General features: G+C 43.4%; 1 protein-coding gene across 2 annotated transcripts in view; it reads left to right on the top strand.

Moving 5' to 3' along the window:
* The window catches only part of fto (FTO alpha-ketoglutarate dependent dioxygenase), a 134,688-nt gene that overhangs the window by 56,320 nt on the left and 60,748 nt on the right, over positions 1-17,620 (top strand). For both annotated transcript variants that reach the window (XR_015100485.1, XM_086107438.1), the window contains exon 8: positions 5,808-5,950. Coding sequence is in view for 1 of the 2 variants with exons in the window: in XM_086107438.1 (XP_085963564.1) it covers positions 5,808-5,950 (143 nt within the window). In the remaining variant the exon portion in view is untranslated. The remainder of the gene's footprint in view (positions 1-5,807; positions 5,951-17,620) is intronic.

The following is a 17,620-nucleotide window of genomic DNA, read 5'->3' as shown; positions in this document are numbered from 1 at the left end:
TTGAGCCAGAATCTGTCGACATTCTTGCTCTTTCCTAAGGTCATGTAGATACCGTTTCTCTTTCTTAATGCTACAACTGTCCTTTATTAGAGAAGTGAATCTTTCGAGCAGGCAATTTATTTTTGCGACGCAAGCACTTTCTTCATTTGCTGAGAATGTATAATAACTAAAACATATTATAATTCCTTCACTTATTTACCAACGTATTCATTTACTTCCCTCCGTATGGATTTGATGTCTTGCCCACCACCCCACCACCCCTTCGTTCATCCGTCACCCTCCCCGCAGCCCCCCCCCCCCCCCTCCTTTTTACTCATCCTTGACCCTGATCAGCAAGATAAGCCTTAAAGAGGAGGAGAGATAACATCCATTAAAGTGGTAAAGAGGAATTATGGGGCAGCGCAGATTAATCACCGCTTTGCTTTAATCACATTCGACTACGTTGGCTGCAGGGGATCAGCTTATTCCTCCTGTGCCATACCTGCACGTGGGAAAATGAGGGTTTGTGATTAAAAAAAAAAAGACAGATCCTTGTTTAAAAAAATATATATTGTTAGGGTTTGGGTTAGAATATATTCATTTTAGCTCTTGGGTGCTGATCAATCATCCTCCAACCCACCAAAGAATGGCCAAGAAACGTAGTGTCGTAAAATAATCAAAAAAGACTTTGTAAAGTATCATTTTCACATGATCTGTGAACTTCCAACTGGGTTGGGTGAATAGTTCAATACACCTTTGTCATGATTAGGATGCCTGAGAAAAAGAACCCACGGCGACCACATGACGAAACAAAAAACGGACAATGCCGCATGCCACAAAGGACCTCTTGAAAGATATAATTGGATTATGGAGTCATCCACTCCATAAAATGGCGTCTGCTTTAATCTGGCAAAAGGGGTTAGCGACACTGGCGGTTTTTACAGTGAACGCTGCATGTTCAACATACTGTATACAGTGTACGATCCGAAAATAACGCAGTCCTGGAATACTCGAGTTGATACGATCTGATTCCATCAAGGGGATTAAATGGGAAATCCGGGAAAATGCACTTTAGACTTGAGTTACGCCGTGTGACTAATTATCGTGAGGAATGGAGGATCTAATTAGATTTGACTTTAGTTTGAAAGGAAGAGAGAATCAATTTCAGGCTACTTTCCATGACATTTGCGATTGCTTCTGACATCGAGTTTAACCTTTGAATAAAAGCTGCACACGAGGTTACGATCGACTTCGGAAGATGGGGAAAAAACACTGTTGAACATGACGCAAACCGCGCCGCGTGTTTCTGCACTTAATTAGAAAGGGGCATTCAGGAGTTTCTCAGTACACCTGATTCATTATGCCTGTTGGATGTGAACGCTCCCCACCCAACGAGGCTGATGAGAGCTGCTTAAGGGTGTTTATGAGACTGTTAGCCAGCAGTGGATGCCGCCCCGCAGCTCTCGCCCAAATAAAAGAGCCATTTATTACATCTAACATGACCCTCTCATTATGCACAAATAGGAATTAATGAGCGCTATATCGGGCACTCCCGGTGGAGCCGAAGCAGGCTCGCTTTAAGGACTAGCGTTAATTACACCGTCCTACATCTTCCCCGTTTAACACCGCGCCGTCGGATCTCTCGCTCTCTGCTCGGGGATGCACATGACGGCGGAAGCGGTTCACCGACTAGAGGAATGTTGCAAGTTTTGTATTATTTGTGATTGAAACTGAAATGCTATGGATTGTCAGTGGATGTCCTCACGCGGATCTGATTGTGCACCATTTTAGCTGTTGGCTGTGTTTGTGTCGGGTTTTAACGTATCAGCTAATCACGACATAACCTCAATGTGTGAATTAGTCGATAGTCTGTCACTCACCAATGCGAATACAGTAGTAAAATCATAATTTCACAAAATATTTGTGAGAAATGTACTTCCATAAGTTTAAAACAATAAATGCAAAACAGCAATTACCGTGGTGACATTGCATGCCGATCGAAACCTTAAAACAAGGACCCCCTCTTTACTGCATCCAAAATTTTATCTAAAACTTTTGGCAGGTTTCTTGATAACATCTAAGTACAAAATCACAGCACATTTAGCGTCACCTTTTGAGGGACCTTTTATATATAATATATAATATATTTAAGGGAAGCGGATCAGTCTGATGCCAATAAGCCACTGCTTATTTCAGTCGGTTGCACAAAACTGAATATATATGTGTGTGTGTGTGTGTGTGTGTGTGTGTGTATATATATATATATATATATATTTATATATATACACACACACACACACACACATCTCCAAATCACCATCAATCACAAATGAATCCCATTCCCACTTTTTTCTTATTGGTTTAGCAAACCCGCAAGCTTAAGACATTGGTATCACTTTGACCTAACCACTCCAAAGCACAGAATGCTTGGCCTCGGGCCCAGTTAGCAAAAAAAAGCTTTTTATTGGCAAGGGGGTGAGGTGCTGATCCCAATCTGCTATCCAGCAAGAATCTGGACAAGGCTTTTCATACACTAAAAGAGAGAAGGAGACCTTTACAAAGGGAGCAGAAGGGGCTTGAGTGTCTTGCTCATTGCAAAATATCTCTGCCCAACTCGGCTCGCATTGTCCTGCATTCAACTCTCACAAGTGTCCCTGTGATGGATGGATGTTTCATGCTCGTACGGCCAATGAGGAGTGTGCAAGCATATGTAGCCTCTTCCTGACTCTGAAAAGAAGTAGGTGGTTTAGCCATTAGGGCCAACTGAATCCACACCCCTTTTATTATGAGACTCAGAACAAAAAAAAAGCCTTGCAAGAAATACGCTGGTGAATTTTTATAGGCCCCCAGTGGAGCGACGACCCTGCAACAGATTTGCCTTTTCTTCTCTTGTGCCCCCAAGAAGGGAGTGACTCAAAAGCCCAGGAGTTCTGCTCCATTTGATCCCGTGGAAAGCTTATGTCCATTCCAACCGGCTTGTATTCTGGACACAAGATTGACTGCCTTTGGGCCCACAGAAAGCCTCTCTGCCCACTTGACTGTGTTACAATGCCTTCAAACAAAATCACTTGTCAGGAGTCTTCCCTTTTTGGGAGTGCCTTTAAAACCCCACACCCAACCACCCATTCAGCCCCCTTTCTCTTCAAACATGTTACTCTGATGTTGCAGACACATTTTTCTAATGTTTTACACTCCACATAACCTGCTGTGTTTGGTGAAACCTATTTTTCTCCCAGTGACATAATTGATGGGCCCAGCAACTTTGCATGGGAGAGTCGAGCACAAGGCCTGATGTCAAAAAGACATATCAACAAACTACTTCGGAAACACACGTTAGAGGTAGTATGCGTTATTATTTGGCATGATTTGATTTCCAAAGAACAGCAATGGATGAATCATTGAATGAACGAATGAACAAATGCATTTATAAATTACGACACGTCGGGAACACAAATCAAATCTGGCAAAATTTCTGAATATGCACTCAGTTACAAAGGTAAATGCTCATTTTCCCACCATGCTTAAGCCAATTGATAAGTAACTACATAAATAAATAAATGAATACACAAAAGTTCAAATGTGGGAACTGGACAAATAAAGTAAAATCTCTATATAAATAAGGCTGTATTGTATTGTACTCCTTTTAGCGTAGCTCCATCCAGTGGATGCCTAACGCAACCACAGTGCGCTCTACATATTTAAAATTGGCCATTCATTGACGGCGAACCTGATACTCCGAAGCATTTTATAGTGCGGAAGATACAGAAAACAATAATGCAGAAATGGCAAAAGTGCTTGACGATTTCGTAACCAGCAGTGGTTTACATTACCCATAGGATGTCTGCCGAATATCTTTGTCATCCCCCGCTGTCGAGAAACAAGAAACAATATCTAATAGTGCCCGCTAGTCGTGTTTCTTCGCCCCCAATGGAAAAGCATTAATAGCAAGTTGAAATATGAACCTTCTAAAATCATATGACAGCAAGCAAATGATAAGACACAGGAATAAACGTGCACACATACAGCCTCACACAAACACACACCAACTTCTCTAATGTCACAGAGCAGTCAATGCATTTTGCCATTTCTTTCTTCCCGGGCTTAATATCATTTTGCTACCAGTGGAGAGTTTGGCCCTCAGGAGGAAAGTACCTCAACAGTGGCGTGCCACAAACACACACAGATCACACGTCTGGACAACGACTCGGTCTGACTGGATCACGGTGTGCCAGTTGTTTATGTTTGTGAGCTGAAGCTTTCCATTTACCCGGCAGCGAGGTACCTGATGCCTTTCCCCTCCCTTCGGTCAATGCAATATTGGTATCTTGTATGAGACAACACAGAGGCACTGAGGCAGGGAAGAGGTTGCCAAACTCTCACTTGTCTCAGCTTGGTAAAATCAGATATCATTGCAGCTGAGCTTGTCATAATTCTCCATGGACAGTTTTGTAAACTCTAGTTTGAACATGAAGCTTTAGTGTTACATTCGAGAGCCCAAATTATCTCATTACTGCGACTAAAAGGACAAGTACAAACGTGATCTTCTACATGGTAAATATGGAAATATTGGAGAAGGCAAAAGAGCACTGTGTTGTATGTTTGCTGTAGAGTGACAACACTTGTCTTATTCCTTTATGTTAACGTTCTTGCACTGTTGTAGTGAAAATAAAAAGCACCCCCCCCATCCATTATGAAGTCTCTGTTGAAGGACCTCAATAGCAATGCCTTTCCTAGCATATCTCCTCCGCCTGGAGGACATGTTTTGATCCAAAGTTACAGTCTCCATAGGCAGAGTCACCAGCACTCTTTTCATTCGGTCACTCTAATATTTGGTGTCTCCTCTAAGTCAAATGTAATCACTCAAGGAGACACTTATTTTTGTTTGTTTTTGACACCTGTCTTGGAAAGGATGGAAGCGTCTGCAAATCACACCGCAATCTTTTTAAAACACACACACAGAGACAATCAAACCTTTCTTCAGTGAAAATTAAGACAGACAGTTTGATTGTTACCACCCCCCCCCCAAAAAAGGCAAAGAAGAAGAAAAAGTATCCCCCACCCCTTTGGTTGTTTTTTATTTTTTTAGTTAGCTAGGAACACTCGCCAGGCGGTTCACTGTTAATGGAAAGAAATGAATGCACTTGACTGGTGGATATGACGGGAAGAGAGTGCTCTTAACAAGGCGTCACCGTCAGTCAGAGTTACAGATCCATCACTTTCACAGGCGCCTCCGAGAAGGCCCCCCCTGACATTTTTTTAAGGATATTTTAAAGAGCCAGAAGAGTCTGTGAAGGATAGAAGAAGTGAAAAAGGAGGGGTGGGAGGAAGAGAGGATTTGACTGTGGCTGACAGCGCCGCATTTAATTTGGGCTGCCAGATCCTTTTTCATTTGACTCCCTCTCAACCGGCTTAAAAGCGACGGAGGACTTTTGCCGGCAACGGTTTGCCAGGATGCCTCCGATTAGCGCTGATGTGCCACGTCACACTTTTAAGCCAGCCTGTAATGCATGTTCAACAGGGGGATACTCGTACATTACACTGTGCTGTGCGAGGCCGTGATTAATTGACTCACGCTCTGATGTTGGATGTAATTTGCCCGTCCTCTGATGTGAAACCGACTGAAATGCCAGCCTTACTGTGTGACGCCATCCTGCGGGTGTCTCGGTCGACACTTGGGGCGAATGATATGGATAGCTGGAACCGCTTAAACAAGTTTTTGGGACACCACACTCATTCAAGCGTGCCTTACATGACCAAAAACTGGACTTCAAGCTGGACCTCAAAAGTGGTTTGTCCGAAATGTTCAATTTGTGCTTTTTGCCTTTCAGACTATGCTGTTCTTGGCTAAAGTGGAGGAAGAGGAGGAGGAGGAGGAGGAGGGACAAGTGGGCGAGAGCAGGAGGGACATGGCAGAGACGCTCCTGTCTGCATTGATCGACAGACACCAGCAGAGGCAAACATGGAGAGACAGGTAACACACACGGCGTACGGACAATAAACGCAACACAGTGACACAGTCTTGGAAAACAAAAACAAGTAAAGATGGAATCATCCTGATATAGGATTGATTGCCCGAGTTACAGCAATTTCAATGTTCGCAAGTTGAAAACACCAAACCAAATCTTTCAAGGTACATAGCAACCAGCATCTTAGCAAAAAATATATCGACCCTCCCACATTCAGGAACTCTTGAAAGAACACTGGCAAGTAAATTCCGATGTAAGTTACATCGTCCGAGATTTTAATCCTTTAAAAGATGAGGAAGTTTGACCTCACATCATCAACTTGGATGGTCCCCTTCAGCTTACAATTCAACTCCTGAGTCATTATCAGCCAAAGGTTGGTTGTTTTCTTTTTTTTAAATTTTTTTATTTTTTTTTATTTTTGGGATGATGACAAATGCCCGCAATGGGAAATTTCATTTAAGAATTTTGTGCCAGTTACTCTTTGGAGCAATCTGTGACCAAAATGTTTTTTTCATATTTCATCATGAATTCATCTGAAATACAAACGGTCCGCGAGAAGCTGCAAAACAACAGCGAGTCACATAGAGCAACATAAACAGGACTGTACTCCATGTATATGTCCAAAAAAATATTATTAGTTTTTAATATGTTTGAAAAAATCCGCGATACACTGAACCCGCGATAAACGAACCACGAAGTAGCGAGGGATAGCTGTATATGGTCAAATAATTAATTTCCCCCATGTGGATTCTGCATGCTGCATCACGTTTGGTGTTTTGATTGTCCTCCCTGGGCCTGGCACCTATCACAGCTCACACAGCGACACGTGTGTCCTGGATAAGTCTGTTCACTTCCTTCCCTCTAGATAAGAGTGCAGAGAGCAGCACACTGGTCATCGCTTTAGATAAAGAATGGCCACACTCGTGGAAAACACACATGCACTGATTGTTGTTTTAGCTGTTGCTTCTCACCACTTCGAGTCTTGTATAAACTAACGACGTTCACATATGATTTCCCTGCTTATTGTCTCGCACAGACTTGACCCATGTGTCAAACACACACACACACACACACACGCGCGCGCGCGTGTCCCCAAACACACTCCTCAGAAAGACACTGTCCAGGACCCGAAAAAAGATTTTAACCTGGAACGTATTAAGAAGACAAAAATAAAAATAAAAAATACATCCGAGCTTCTGAAAAATGACACACAATGCCCAAGTCTCCCCACGTTGGCCGTCTGTTTTTGGACATGTCACCCCCAGTTGACCCAAAAAGGTGCCCCAGTCCAGATGAAGCTTGTAAACAAGCTGTTTCCACACACCTTACTTCGCCGCGTCGACGCCCACAACCCTGATGGCGCATTCCAAGGCACGAGTGCTGAAAGCTACAAGCCATCCCAACACTATCCACCCTGCACCATCTAGAAGTCTTATCTCTCTAAAATTTACCACCTTCTAACTTTAGATTTGACTTGAACACAATTAGTCTTTATTTATCGAAATTCTAGTCACTATTATATATCCTTGAATGTGGACCTCTTAAGACTACACTGCTGGGTTGAGGTCATGTTATTTTGAAAAAAATGTATCTTGTTTGCAGATACAATTAAGTGGATGCTATTCTCCTGGTTTTGCCTCCCTCCCCCCAAAGTCTCAATAAGAGAATCGATGAAGAATTGAATCGTAAAAATCTTATTGATTACCATCTCCGAACATCACTTTGCCCTGCGGTAGCAAGTACGTCTTGTAGCATTATATTGCACTTATGCTCCTCCAAGGTCTAAAATGTCCCAATTTGCAGCTTTCTTGAATGCATCATTTGATGCTGACATGCAGCATCATCACAGCACCGGACAGGAAATGCTCCATCCTTGTCAGCGGGGGCAGACATACGTTTACTCTAGCCGCAGTGAAAGAGTGATTAGATTAGTTTTCAAGGAGGCCAAGCACCCAACACACACACACGCACACAATGTGTTTGAACTCCAGCTGCTCCCGATATCTCCTCTCCCCCTTAACAACATTGAATACCCCGACACCCTCCCCTCCCCAACCCCTCACCCCACCCACACACACTTGCGAAAAAGCCAAGGGGTCATCCTTTCAAGTAGCTGTCAACAGATAGCATTTACACAAAACTAAACACATGGCTGGGCGCAATGTTAAGTGAGACGTACTGGTACTGATTAGAGATTACCAACTTGATGGAACGCAAACTTGACATACTATTTTTGTGTTTTTTCTTTACATGTATTTTCATTTAAAAAAAAAAGCACTCTCTTATAGTATCTAGGGCATTTGTGGATTCTCCAGATGATGATAATGATGATGATGATCATTATTGTTGTTGTTGTTGATCATACTGGTTATATTAGTACTAGTAATATAAGTTGTGCTGTTATTATACTATGATCATGTTCCCGATGATGAAGCAACAAGTTGGCTTTTATCACTGTACTAGCTCCTCTTGTTCCCTTCGGTTCTGTTCAGCAGGAAATGCTGTTTGTTTGTTTGTTTCTTAAAAAAAAGCAAGATTGATGACTGTAGCTGGAGGCACATAAATGTAAACAAGCACAGATTGATTGTGTGTCTCGCTGACTTTTGTAAACAGCGGCTGAAACTTGCACTCTGTGCACTAACATGTGGGCCTGTTTGCTGTCTTTTTTGGCTTTGTGTTTTTTTATTGGTTCTTTTTTTTTTGCACAAAAAATAATTCGAAGACAAAAATATACGTGTTTTTATAATGGTTAATTCCGTGATAGCATCACATTTCAGTAAATGGCCCCATTGACCACTGGAAATAGATGTATTATCTTTTGTGCGTGTGTGTGCGTGTGCGTGTGTGTGTGTGTGTGTGTGTGTATTTGCGACTAGAAATAGTAGAACAGGTGAATATATTGCACACGTAGCGTGTATTGTAGAGCAAGACGTGATCTCCAGGGAACAGGGATAGTTGGATCAGAAATGGCATATCCAAATGTCAAATAAAAAATTTGCATTAAAGATGCCGGTTGCTAAAAAAAAAAAATCACTTCCTGTCTACACAGACAAAGATAAATAAGGACTCATTGTCTAATTGATGATAGTAGGTCATCTTATGACAAATAAACGCCTCCCTCAAGGGTGCCTCAGTTCCACGTGAGGAAAAAAAAAGGTTGTAGGTTAAATCATGAAAGATTTTTTGGTGGTTGTCGATAATATGATGAAGTCGAGCCTAATTAATTGATTAATCGATAATGTCATTGACTGGTATGGCAAATAAATAACTTCTACACTGTCAAGTAGTTTACCGCCCCCTCAAAACAGTGTAAGTCAACACACTGCGATTAATATGGCAGCACCTGGCAACAAAAGTGAGTACACCCCAAGGTGAAAATGTACAAATTGGGCTCAAATTGCTTTTTTTTCTCTCCCTGCCGTTAGTGTTACAAGGTGTCAGGTGTGAATGGGGAACACGTGTGTTAAATGTGCTGTTATCACACTCTCATACTGGTCAGTGGAGGTCCAGTTTGGCACCTCATGGCAAATAACTCTCAGAGGGTCTGAGAAAAAGAATTGTTGCTCTACAAAAAGACACACATCAAAACCATCCACCTTGAATCCAAGCACGTCTCGACATCTCCACAATTGACTGCTAGCGACACGCCAGGAACCCCGGTGTCTATGTTTTGGTGAATAGAAGCTACTTTCAAAGTGCACGCTGCTTCACCACACTATTAAATAGAGGATGGGGGTGAGAGTTTGTGCATGCGAATGGAAATGTCACTGTGAAATGAATGATTTGGACTGTTGTCACAAACCATCCCACCCCTACTTATGTAACTTAGCTGTACTTAAATGTTCACAATGACATTTTTTCAAGGGTCCGAAACCAGTGTTCGTATCGCTAGCTAAACTGCAAGGTTAGCTAACCTCTCTGTGGGGTTTGTAATGATGAATGAAGTGAGACTTTGCCATTGTGTCTTCATTTAAAGCGATTCAACCCATGCGTTTTGCCATCCTATTTTTGACTGAAGCTTCATGATGAGGTCACTTCCAGCCAACCCTTGGAAAAAAAACCCCCAGAGGTCGAGCATCGCCACAAAAACAAAGCAAAGTGCTCTGTCACAGCGGGCGGACAAACACCGAGGGGAACAGCTGCGAGTTTTGTACTGACCATGCAAACTGCTGTAGGCTTTGTAAGGTCATTATACGATAATGAAAATCATTACAGAATTACATGGGGGTTTAGAACATGAGAGCAGCGGGGAAAAGGGGAGGGGAGGGTCCCACATTGGGTTTGATAAATGGACTGTGAAGGTGCCCATCTGGCTCCTCTCTGTAGCTTTTTCTTCCTGCTCTTTTATCCACTCTCGTCCTTTACTGGACCTATTTCACTGCCCGCCTCTGTTCTCCAGAGGGCCACTCTTTTAAAAGAGAGCAGGCCTCCAGTGAAAGATTAACAGAGTGCAAACCCACCTCGCCTCGGTGCTGGAGAAAAGAGTGTGTGTGTGTGTGAGATGAAGGGGTTGTGTGGGGGGTGACAGGCGGAGGTGTTTATGAGCCAAGCGGCGTTTGCGCCTGACTTGGCAAACTCGGTCCTCCCATCCTTCAGCTCTGAGAAAAGACAGCAGATGACCTTTGACGCTGGAAACAGTTGGACCCGGATATGTGAATAAAGACGTCGCAGTGGTCATTTTCAGCTCAGCGCTCAGTAATGATGCCTCAAAGTGGCGAAAACAATGTTACATTGTTCTTTTTTTTTCTGCGGCAAACAATGGCCGTCTAAACCGAGTCGATCATTTGTGGCGTTATAAATGTGCAAAAAGACACATTTAATGGAATTCTACAAGGTTGTAGCCACAAGTGAACATCTGCCATCGCCTGTGTTGCCACTTAGTTTTAGTTGTGTCATTTGTATTAATATCTAGCCAAAGGAAATGGAACCAAAAAAAAAAAAGGCCAGCAACTGTGCTTCACCATAATTTAGTTTGTGAATGCTCAGCTTGACTGTCAGCAATCAAGCAAACATTTTCCTCAGCCTATGACTTTGGCTAAACTGTACATTTTACGTAATAGGACAGCAGGGTGAAATTCTGCTTACCATTTCTTCCTCGCTGTCAGGAGTTATGGGTTTGAATCTCTGTTAGAACTGTCTGGGTTTTCTGGCAACTCAGACTTTCTGATACATGCCATAGGTGAACTTCTTTCGGTTCTTTCTAATTTGTCCAACCGTGTGAATGTCTGCATGTGCCCTATAACTGACTGGTGAACAGTCCAGGTTGTATGCTGCCTCCAACCCAAACTCTGGGCTGGGATTCGCCACAGCATCAAACATTATCGAAAATGGATACATGCATTCGACTAAACAGGGCGACCTGACTGTGTGTCGTCCATAACCTTGAAATTTCCTAAAACCCAATGACCCCCTGTCCAGCTTGGGTATCTTTTTATTTCAAATGCTACGAGTGAATGAGGTCTTTACTCAAGGACAATGGCACCATCAGCAAGTGTGGTCAAAGGAGACGAAAAGAAGGTCCACGTCTCTCCCAGCTGCACTCATCACTCAGCTGTCCAGCTTGACCCCCGAGCTTCCATCGAGCTTTTTGTTCCCGCGCATTGTCATCCCCCTTGTCTTCACCTGGACAGGGCGCAACTCTATAAAAGGCCCGGTCTGTCATCAAAAGCGGGGGGTCACCAGGGGCCAGCGAGGGGCCAGAGTGTCGACGTTAAAGCCGTGCCCACTCGGGGATGACCCTCACTAGTGTCGTTTCGCCCCTGAGGGGATGCTTAGAGACCCAGAGGGGCAGGAAGGTGGGTGGGAAGAGAGACCTCCATTGGCTCACACTTCATTTCTGGAGTGCTGACATGTCCTTTGTGCTGTTCCTTTCAAACTCTGCCTCCGTGCCTATACATGGCTGGGACAAAGACTTGGGAGACAATGAAGATGCCCCGTCCCTGTTGGGATTTTGCCGGCCTTGTCAGTGTCGTGTCCACAATTAAGACGCACACAGCCTTATCTAATGTGGCTGGCGTTTTCCTTTAAGCAGCCACAGTGTACTTGCTGTAAAGCCACCGATGATTCATCGTCTTCAAGACTCTCATAGAGTGGAACGAAACCCGTTCCTGCTTGATTTCCCAGTTGTTCTGACCCATTGTGATGCAGTCAGTATTCAGGTTAACGTTAAAATGCTGATTTCTGAAACCATTCGGGATGACCCGTTTATGGACAGAGTTGCTCCTACATTTGAAGAACTCGATTTAAGAGGTGATGCACGCATGTTGTAATGCAAATGGACATAATTTGCTTTTGAGCTGCATCTCAGAGCATCGCCAGGATTGTTTACCTCCTGGCAAATTGCGCAGCAGACATGTATATGTGTGTCTATTTACCCGCTGTGTCATTTTCGCCGCAGAGACAGAAAATAATGTGAAACTGCCGTGGAGAAATCATTGCATTCAAATAACGCTCGCTACTTCCCGTGCTACAAAGATGCATGATTCCTTGCGGAGAGAACAAGGGCATGCACAGAATACAAACGAATGCCTCATTTGAAGGAGGTAACCTGATTCCGTTTACATGACACAACATAAAAATTAGAAAAGGGGTAAACCAGGGGTCATATTCGGGTTTTTAAAAAAACGATTAGGAGCATATTCGGGCTATATGCATATTTACATGGCCTTTACGAACTGCCAATATTCCGAATTTTAAAGGGTTATTGACTGATTGTAAAAGTAGTCACTGGAAATTGTGCAAATTATTTTCGAAGTGGATTGTTTGACTCACATGAAAGTGTAAACAGTGGTTAACCATTGTATGGTGAAACAAAGATAACATAAAACTACTCATTACTAGAAGATAGATACATTATGAATCGGGGAAATCATTTCTTTCTTCTTAATTTTTTTTCGCCAATCAATATTCTTATCTTGTGAAGGGCGGGCGACCATTCCCGGGTGTATCCTACTTATCTTCCATCCCCAGCGAGGATAGGCGCCCGCTTACCCGTGACCCTACCGAAGCCAAGTACTGCAGAAAATGGATGGATGGAATTCTATGACCTGGTTGCACTTGAAAGATTTTGCTGAGATGAAGAATGGTGCGAGTTATCAACTTGTCAGCAGGCAACTACAGGGCAAGCATAGAGACACTTAAAAACATACACACCGATGGTAATTGACGGAAATGTATCCTTTTCTGCCTGCATGAAAGTGAGCCACATGAGCCACCTAAATCTCTGGCATCTAATTTGTCTGTCTTTATCTCAAACACGTCCATGTGGTCCCCGCTCACGACGGCCACCGTGGCCCAGCACCGAGCTTGATTGTAAATTATGGATTCTTCTGCGCCCTCCGGGTGAGCAATCATTCAGTTATGCACGACACGTCTTCACCTCGTCGTTAGTATCGCTTCCAGGCTGGAAAGTACACCGGAATGTGTGTCACTCTTTCAGGAATGTACTTTCAACCGTTTGACTGATGATGCTGTTCCTCTCCTGACACACTCAGACCATGTATACTAACTCGCAAACAAGTCAGTAAGTTCTAGGTATCTACATTTATTTGTATTTTTCAGTACGGAGCATGAAGTGTTTTTTTTGTGTTTCTTGTAAATTCAAGTCTGAACCATGATCTTCAAATCAAGGCATGGAACGAATCGTGACGTTTGGCGTCTCGTTTCATCTCCAGTAATTAACCATCCAAATACATGTGTTCACTTGTTGCGTGGTCAAGGCAATGGAAGGAATGATTATGACCCTCGTGTTTGTTTCCTCGCATCTGCTTGCCTGAGTCATGAGCTGCAGTGCCATGTGGGAGTTAAAACGCCACTAAATGTCCCACAGATATTTAAAGAGCCTGACTGCACAGACGCTCACCCATTAAGATCTTTTTTTTTTAATATGGAAACAGTATTTTGTGTTTGCGGTGACGAGTCGGGCAGAAGGAACGGGTTTAGGCTTGTTTTACGGGGAGTTGGGGAATATAAGAACATTCTTGCTGGTTAAACCCAACATCCCAGGACACTGGTAGAATATCTTTGGGTTTAGGATGTGTGGCAGGCAATGTGCACCAAATGTCAGGAGGGAGTGTGGCACTTGCGGGGTAATCGGTGGGTGTGCTCTCATAAAAGATGCAGTCCGTATTGTTGCGGCGTCCCTTGTTGTACAGCTCCCAAAAGTTGTGTTCCCATGCAATGGCACGCTTCCATTACTTCATTGGTAGATTGCATTATTTCTGATTCGCATAATGACAAACACATTTTATTTCCGACGGAATTCTGTCGCAAATCACAATTTTCCCACCGAACCCCCCAAATTTGACATCCATTGTTTTTAGACTCATCGCAGGCAAAATGGTAATCAAGTTCGGATTTTGTCACTTCTCTGTGCATTTTCAGAAAGCTTTATCGACGGGATTAAAGCAAAGGAGGAATAACATTTACTCCGTGAATACCGCATGGATCTTCATGACATTCAGACGTAAACAGAACATGTGGTATTATTTGCTTTCGTTCCCATTCGTTTCTTTGTGCGACGCCTTCCACCCCTCCCTCAATTCTGACATTGGATTGTGCAGGTGTAGCCAAAATGGTTTTCACATAATTTGTTGTTGTGAAATGAATGTTAGCCTTTGCTGTTTAGCTTCAGAATCAACCAAAGTCATGTCCAGTGCGTCCTATAGAGGCATGACCACATGCAAAAATGTGTGACGCATGTTCATCACCTCCCTTTTTTTTTCTTCTCTGCCACCTCACCCGGCACACATACATACACGCGCAGACATGCGCAAACACACACACACACACAAACACACACACACGTTCCCCCCTCTTTAATTATAACCTACAGCACCGGAGCGCTTCATTTCATAGGCAGCATATTGTCTCTTCAAAGCTGGCAGCCAGGTCATAAATTATCCTGAAGGTGAGGATGGAAGTTGGAGGAGATAGTTATGAAAATTTCATCTGTCTGCCGTAGCGGCCGCAGCTGCTCCTGTCACCAGCCGTGCACTGGAGAAATTACACTGGGTCAGCCTCACAGTGCGTGTGTGTGCGTGTGTGCGTGTGTGCGTGCGTGTGTGTGTGTGTGTGTGTGTGTGTGTGTGTGTGTGATGTAAATACGTACTGTACATGTGAACAGTAGCACCACTCGTATCGTGCTCCGTTCTTGTTTGCCTGTGGGGACAAAGTGTGCAATGAGCCCCACCATTTAAGACCGGCCTGTCAGTGTAGGGAACATCTCTGCCATCCCTGTCACCTCAGGGTCCTGAAGCGGGGGATGGGGAGTGGGGGAAGGGGGAGGGGGGTCTGGGACTTGGCGAGAGGTGGCACGAGCTCATTGGGCGGTCCCCAAGCTGTCTGTGTTCATTACCGCAACGAAAATGGGACGTGGCCGGCAGGAGGCCCGACCTTTAGTCGCCACTGACTGTGATCAACCGCCACTTCGCGAGTGTGCACGAGCGACCACGTGGGTATGAATGAGTGTGCTCTTACTGTATTTTATCATCAAATTGTTTTCACTCTCTTTCCAGTGGTTGAGCAGCCATCCAAGTGCCCAAATATTATTTTTGAGCCCAATCCAGACTTGACTTGGAGCTCTGCTGTGGCGCTTTCTTGACACACAACAGCGCCTCAGCCTTTCCGAGTGGTAATTAGAGAGAGGATAAAGAAAAGAAAAACACAATAAAACTCCCCCTCGCTCACCCACCGATTCCCCCACCGCCCCCTTCCCCAATGCCAATCTGCCAGTCTGCAAAAATTCTATTAGGGGCAAAGTCCAAAGCTGTTAATTACAATTCTAACTAGCTCGCCTCCTGACGAATGGATGGCGATGTCGGATAAAGGGGATATCAGCGATTTCACTTCCTCGTACAAAGGCTCCCTCTGAAATGGGTCATCAATCCCGGAGTGATAAATGTCTGTTGGAGTAATGACTCTCTTATCGGCGGCGGATTACTGCAGATATTTGTAATTAGTGTTGCCACACAAGTCCCCGACAGATGTTTTTTGCAGGCGGCATAATATTGAAACCTCGCTTTGGTGCTAGATGGGAACTTTGTGAGAATAATAGGGCTAGTTACAACCATTGTCGTGCCAGAACCGGAGGACTCGGAGGCCGTTTCGTCTGTGGGAAAGCATCTTCGGCTACAGGTCATGTGACTAGTTAGCCTCGCTAACTTAAAAAGTGTCCTCTTTTCAGCTGAGGTTTCTACTTTTAATGAGAGCTTCCTCAATCCACCTCCCCGACTAATACTTTTATTTACTGGTTGAATAAAGCCATCTGAACAAATGACAGTTTGAATATCTTGTGGATGACTTTGGATTGAGCAGCACGGATGCCAAGTGGTCAAGAGTTTTGAGGTTCAGGCTTCAAATCTTCAAAATGAGTATCCCTCATTCCCATATCATAAATAATTTCTACGAGACTGATGTGTCTGGATTCCATCTTGCTTTTATGTTTCATGGTCAACATACACAATGTCCAACATACCCACCCAGCTACCTCCAGACACATGGAAAGACCCCCTGCCTCTGACAGACGTGTAAGCAGATGCAGCCAGAGCCAGTAATGGCAGGTGATTATAAGCAGCACACGTGCCAAACTAATTAAACCCCTGGGTTGACAGCAGCATTTGGTACCCCCGGCATCCTGGCATGGCAGGCATTAAGATAATTGTAGCAGCAGCACAATTCACCTGCGAGAATGCAGCCAACGCGGTCATTTATATTTTAGCAGGATGTTGCTACAGAAGCTGGGCCGTTGAGTCACGGGATGTGTGTGGTAAAACCGTTTCATCAGCTGGGCCCTGCCCCTATGAGACAATGTCGTTTATATATTACACTCGGATTGATCAATATGTGCCGGGCACAAGTTTGTACATGAATGTCATCTCCCGGTAATATTAATACTTGATGACATGTACAGACTGGATCATGTCTGATCCAGTCTTTCCACTCGTACTAAACACATGCATAAAGATGTTCTCTTTGGAATTTTGTTGTATATTGTACGAAGTAATTGTGCTGTTATAAGTAGAAATCAGACATATTTTGGCCTTTTTGAACAGGGTTTCTCATGGACATTTTTAAGTAAGTCAGTCATATTTGGTCATTTGGACACTGCATCCCTCATTTTTTGGCTCCTTATAAGGCAGAAAAATCAAGTGATTTCTTCCATGCAGTCGTCAAAGAAAGTAATAATAATGTCATGTAAAATATTTTACACAATAGATTAAATAGCATTAAATGAATTCATGTGAAATGTAATTTTTAAAAAGTATTTTAGTTGTTGTTTTCAATATTATGCTATGCTAGTAACATTGAGATATTTATAAACAAATACTGTACTTTTTTTTTCATCTTTTGAACAGTCCCAAAATATTGTTCCACTTTTTCAAATATCAGTGGCCACATAACATATTGATACTTACATACCTGTCAACCTTTCGGAGCGCCAACCTGTATAAACTACCAAAAAATCCTTATAAAGAGCAAAAAATCCTTATCACATACCAAAGCATTTTATGTCAAAATAACGGCACAGAAAAAAACCCACGAAATTTTAAATGATATTTATTGTAGATCTCTATAATACAATGTCTGGTTAATGTCTAATCATCATTCTACTTAGTGGCATTACTGTGTTCAGAGTTGTATTCCGGAAATGAAAGCATTCGAGTAGACGAGCACCG

Source organism: Hippocampus guttulatus, chromosome 3 (genome assembly GCF_054856545.1).
Source record: "Hippocampus guttulatus isolate MCC_2025c chromosome 3, RoL_Hgut_1.0, whole genome shotgun sequence".
NCBI classification, from domain to species: Eukaryota; Metazoa; Chordata; class Actinopteri; order Syngnathiformes; family Syngnathidae; genus Hippocampus; species Hippocampus guttulatus.
This window is presented reverse-complemented; position numbering and strand designations above follow the sequence as displayed.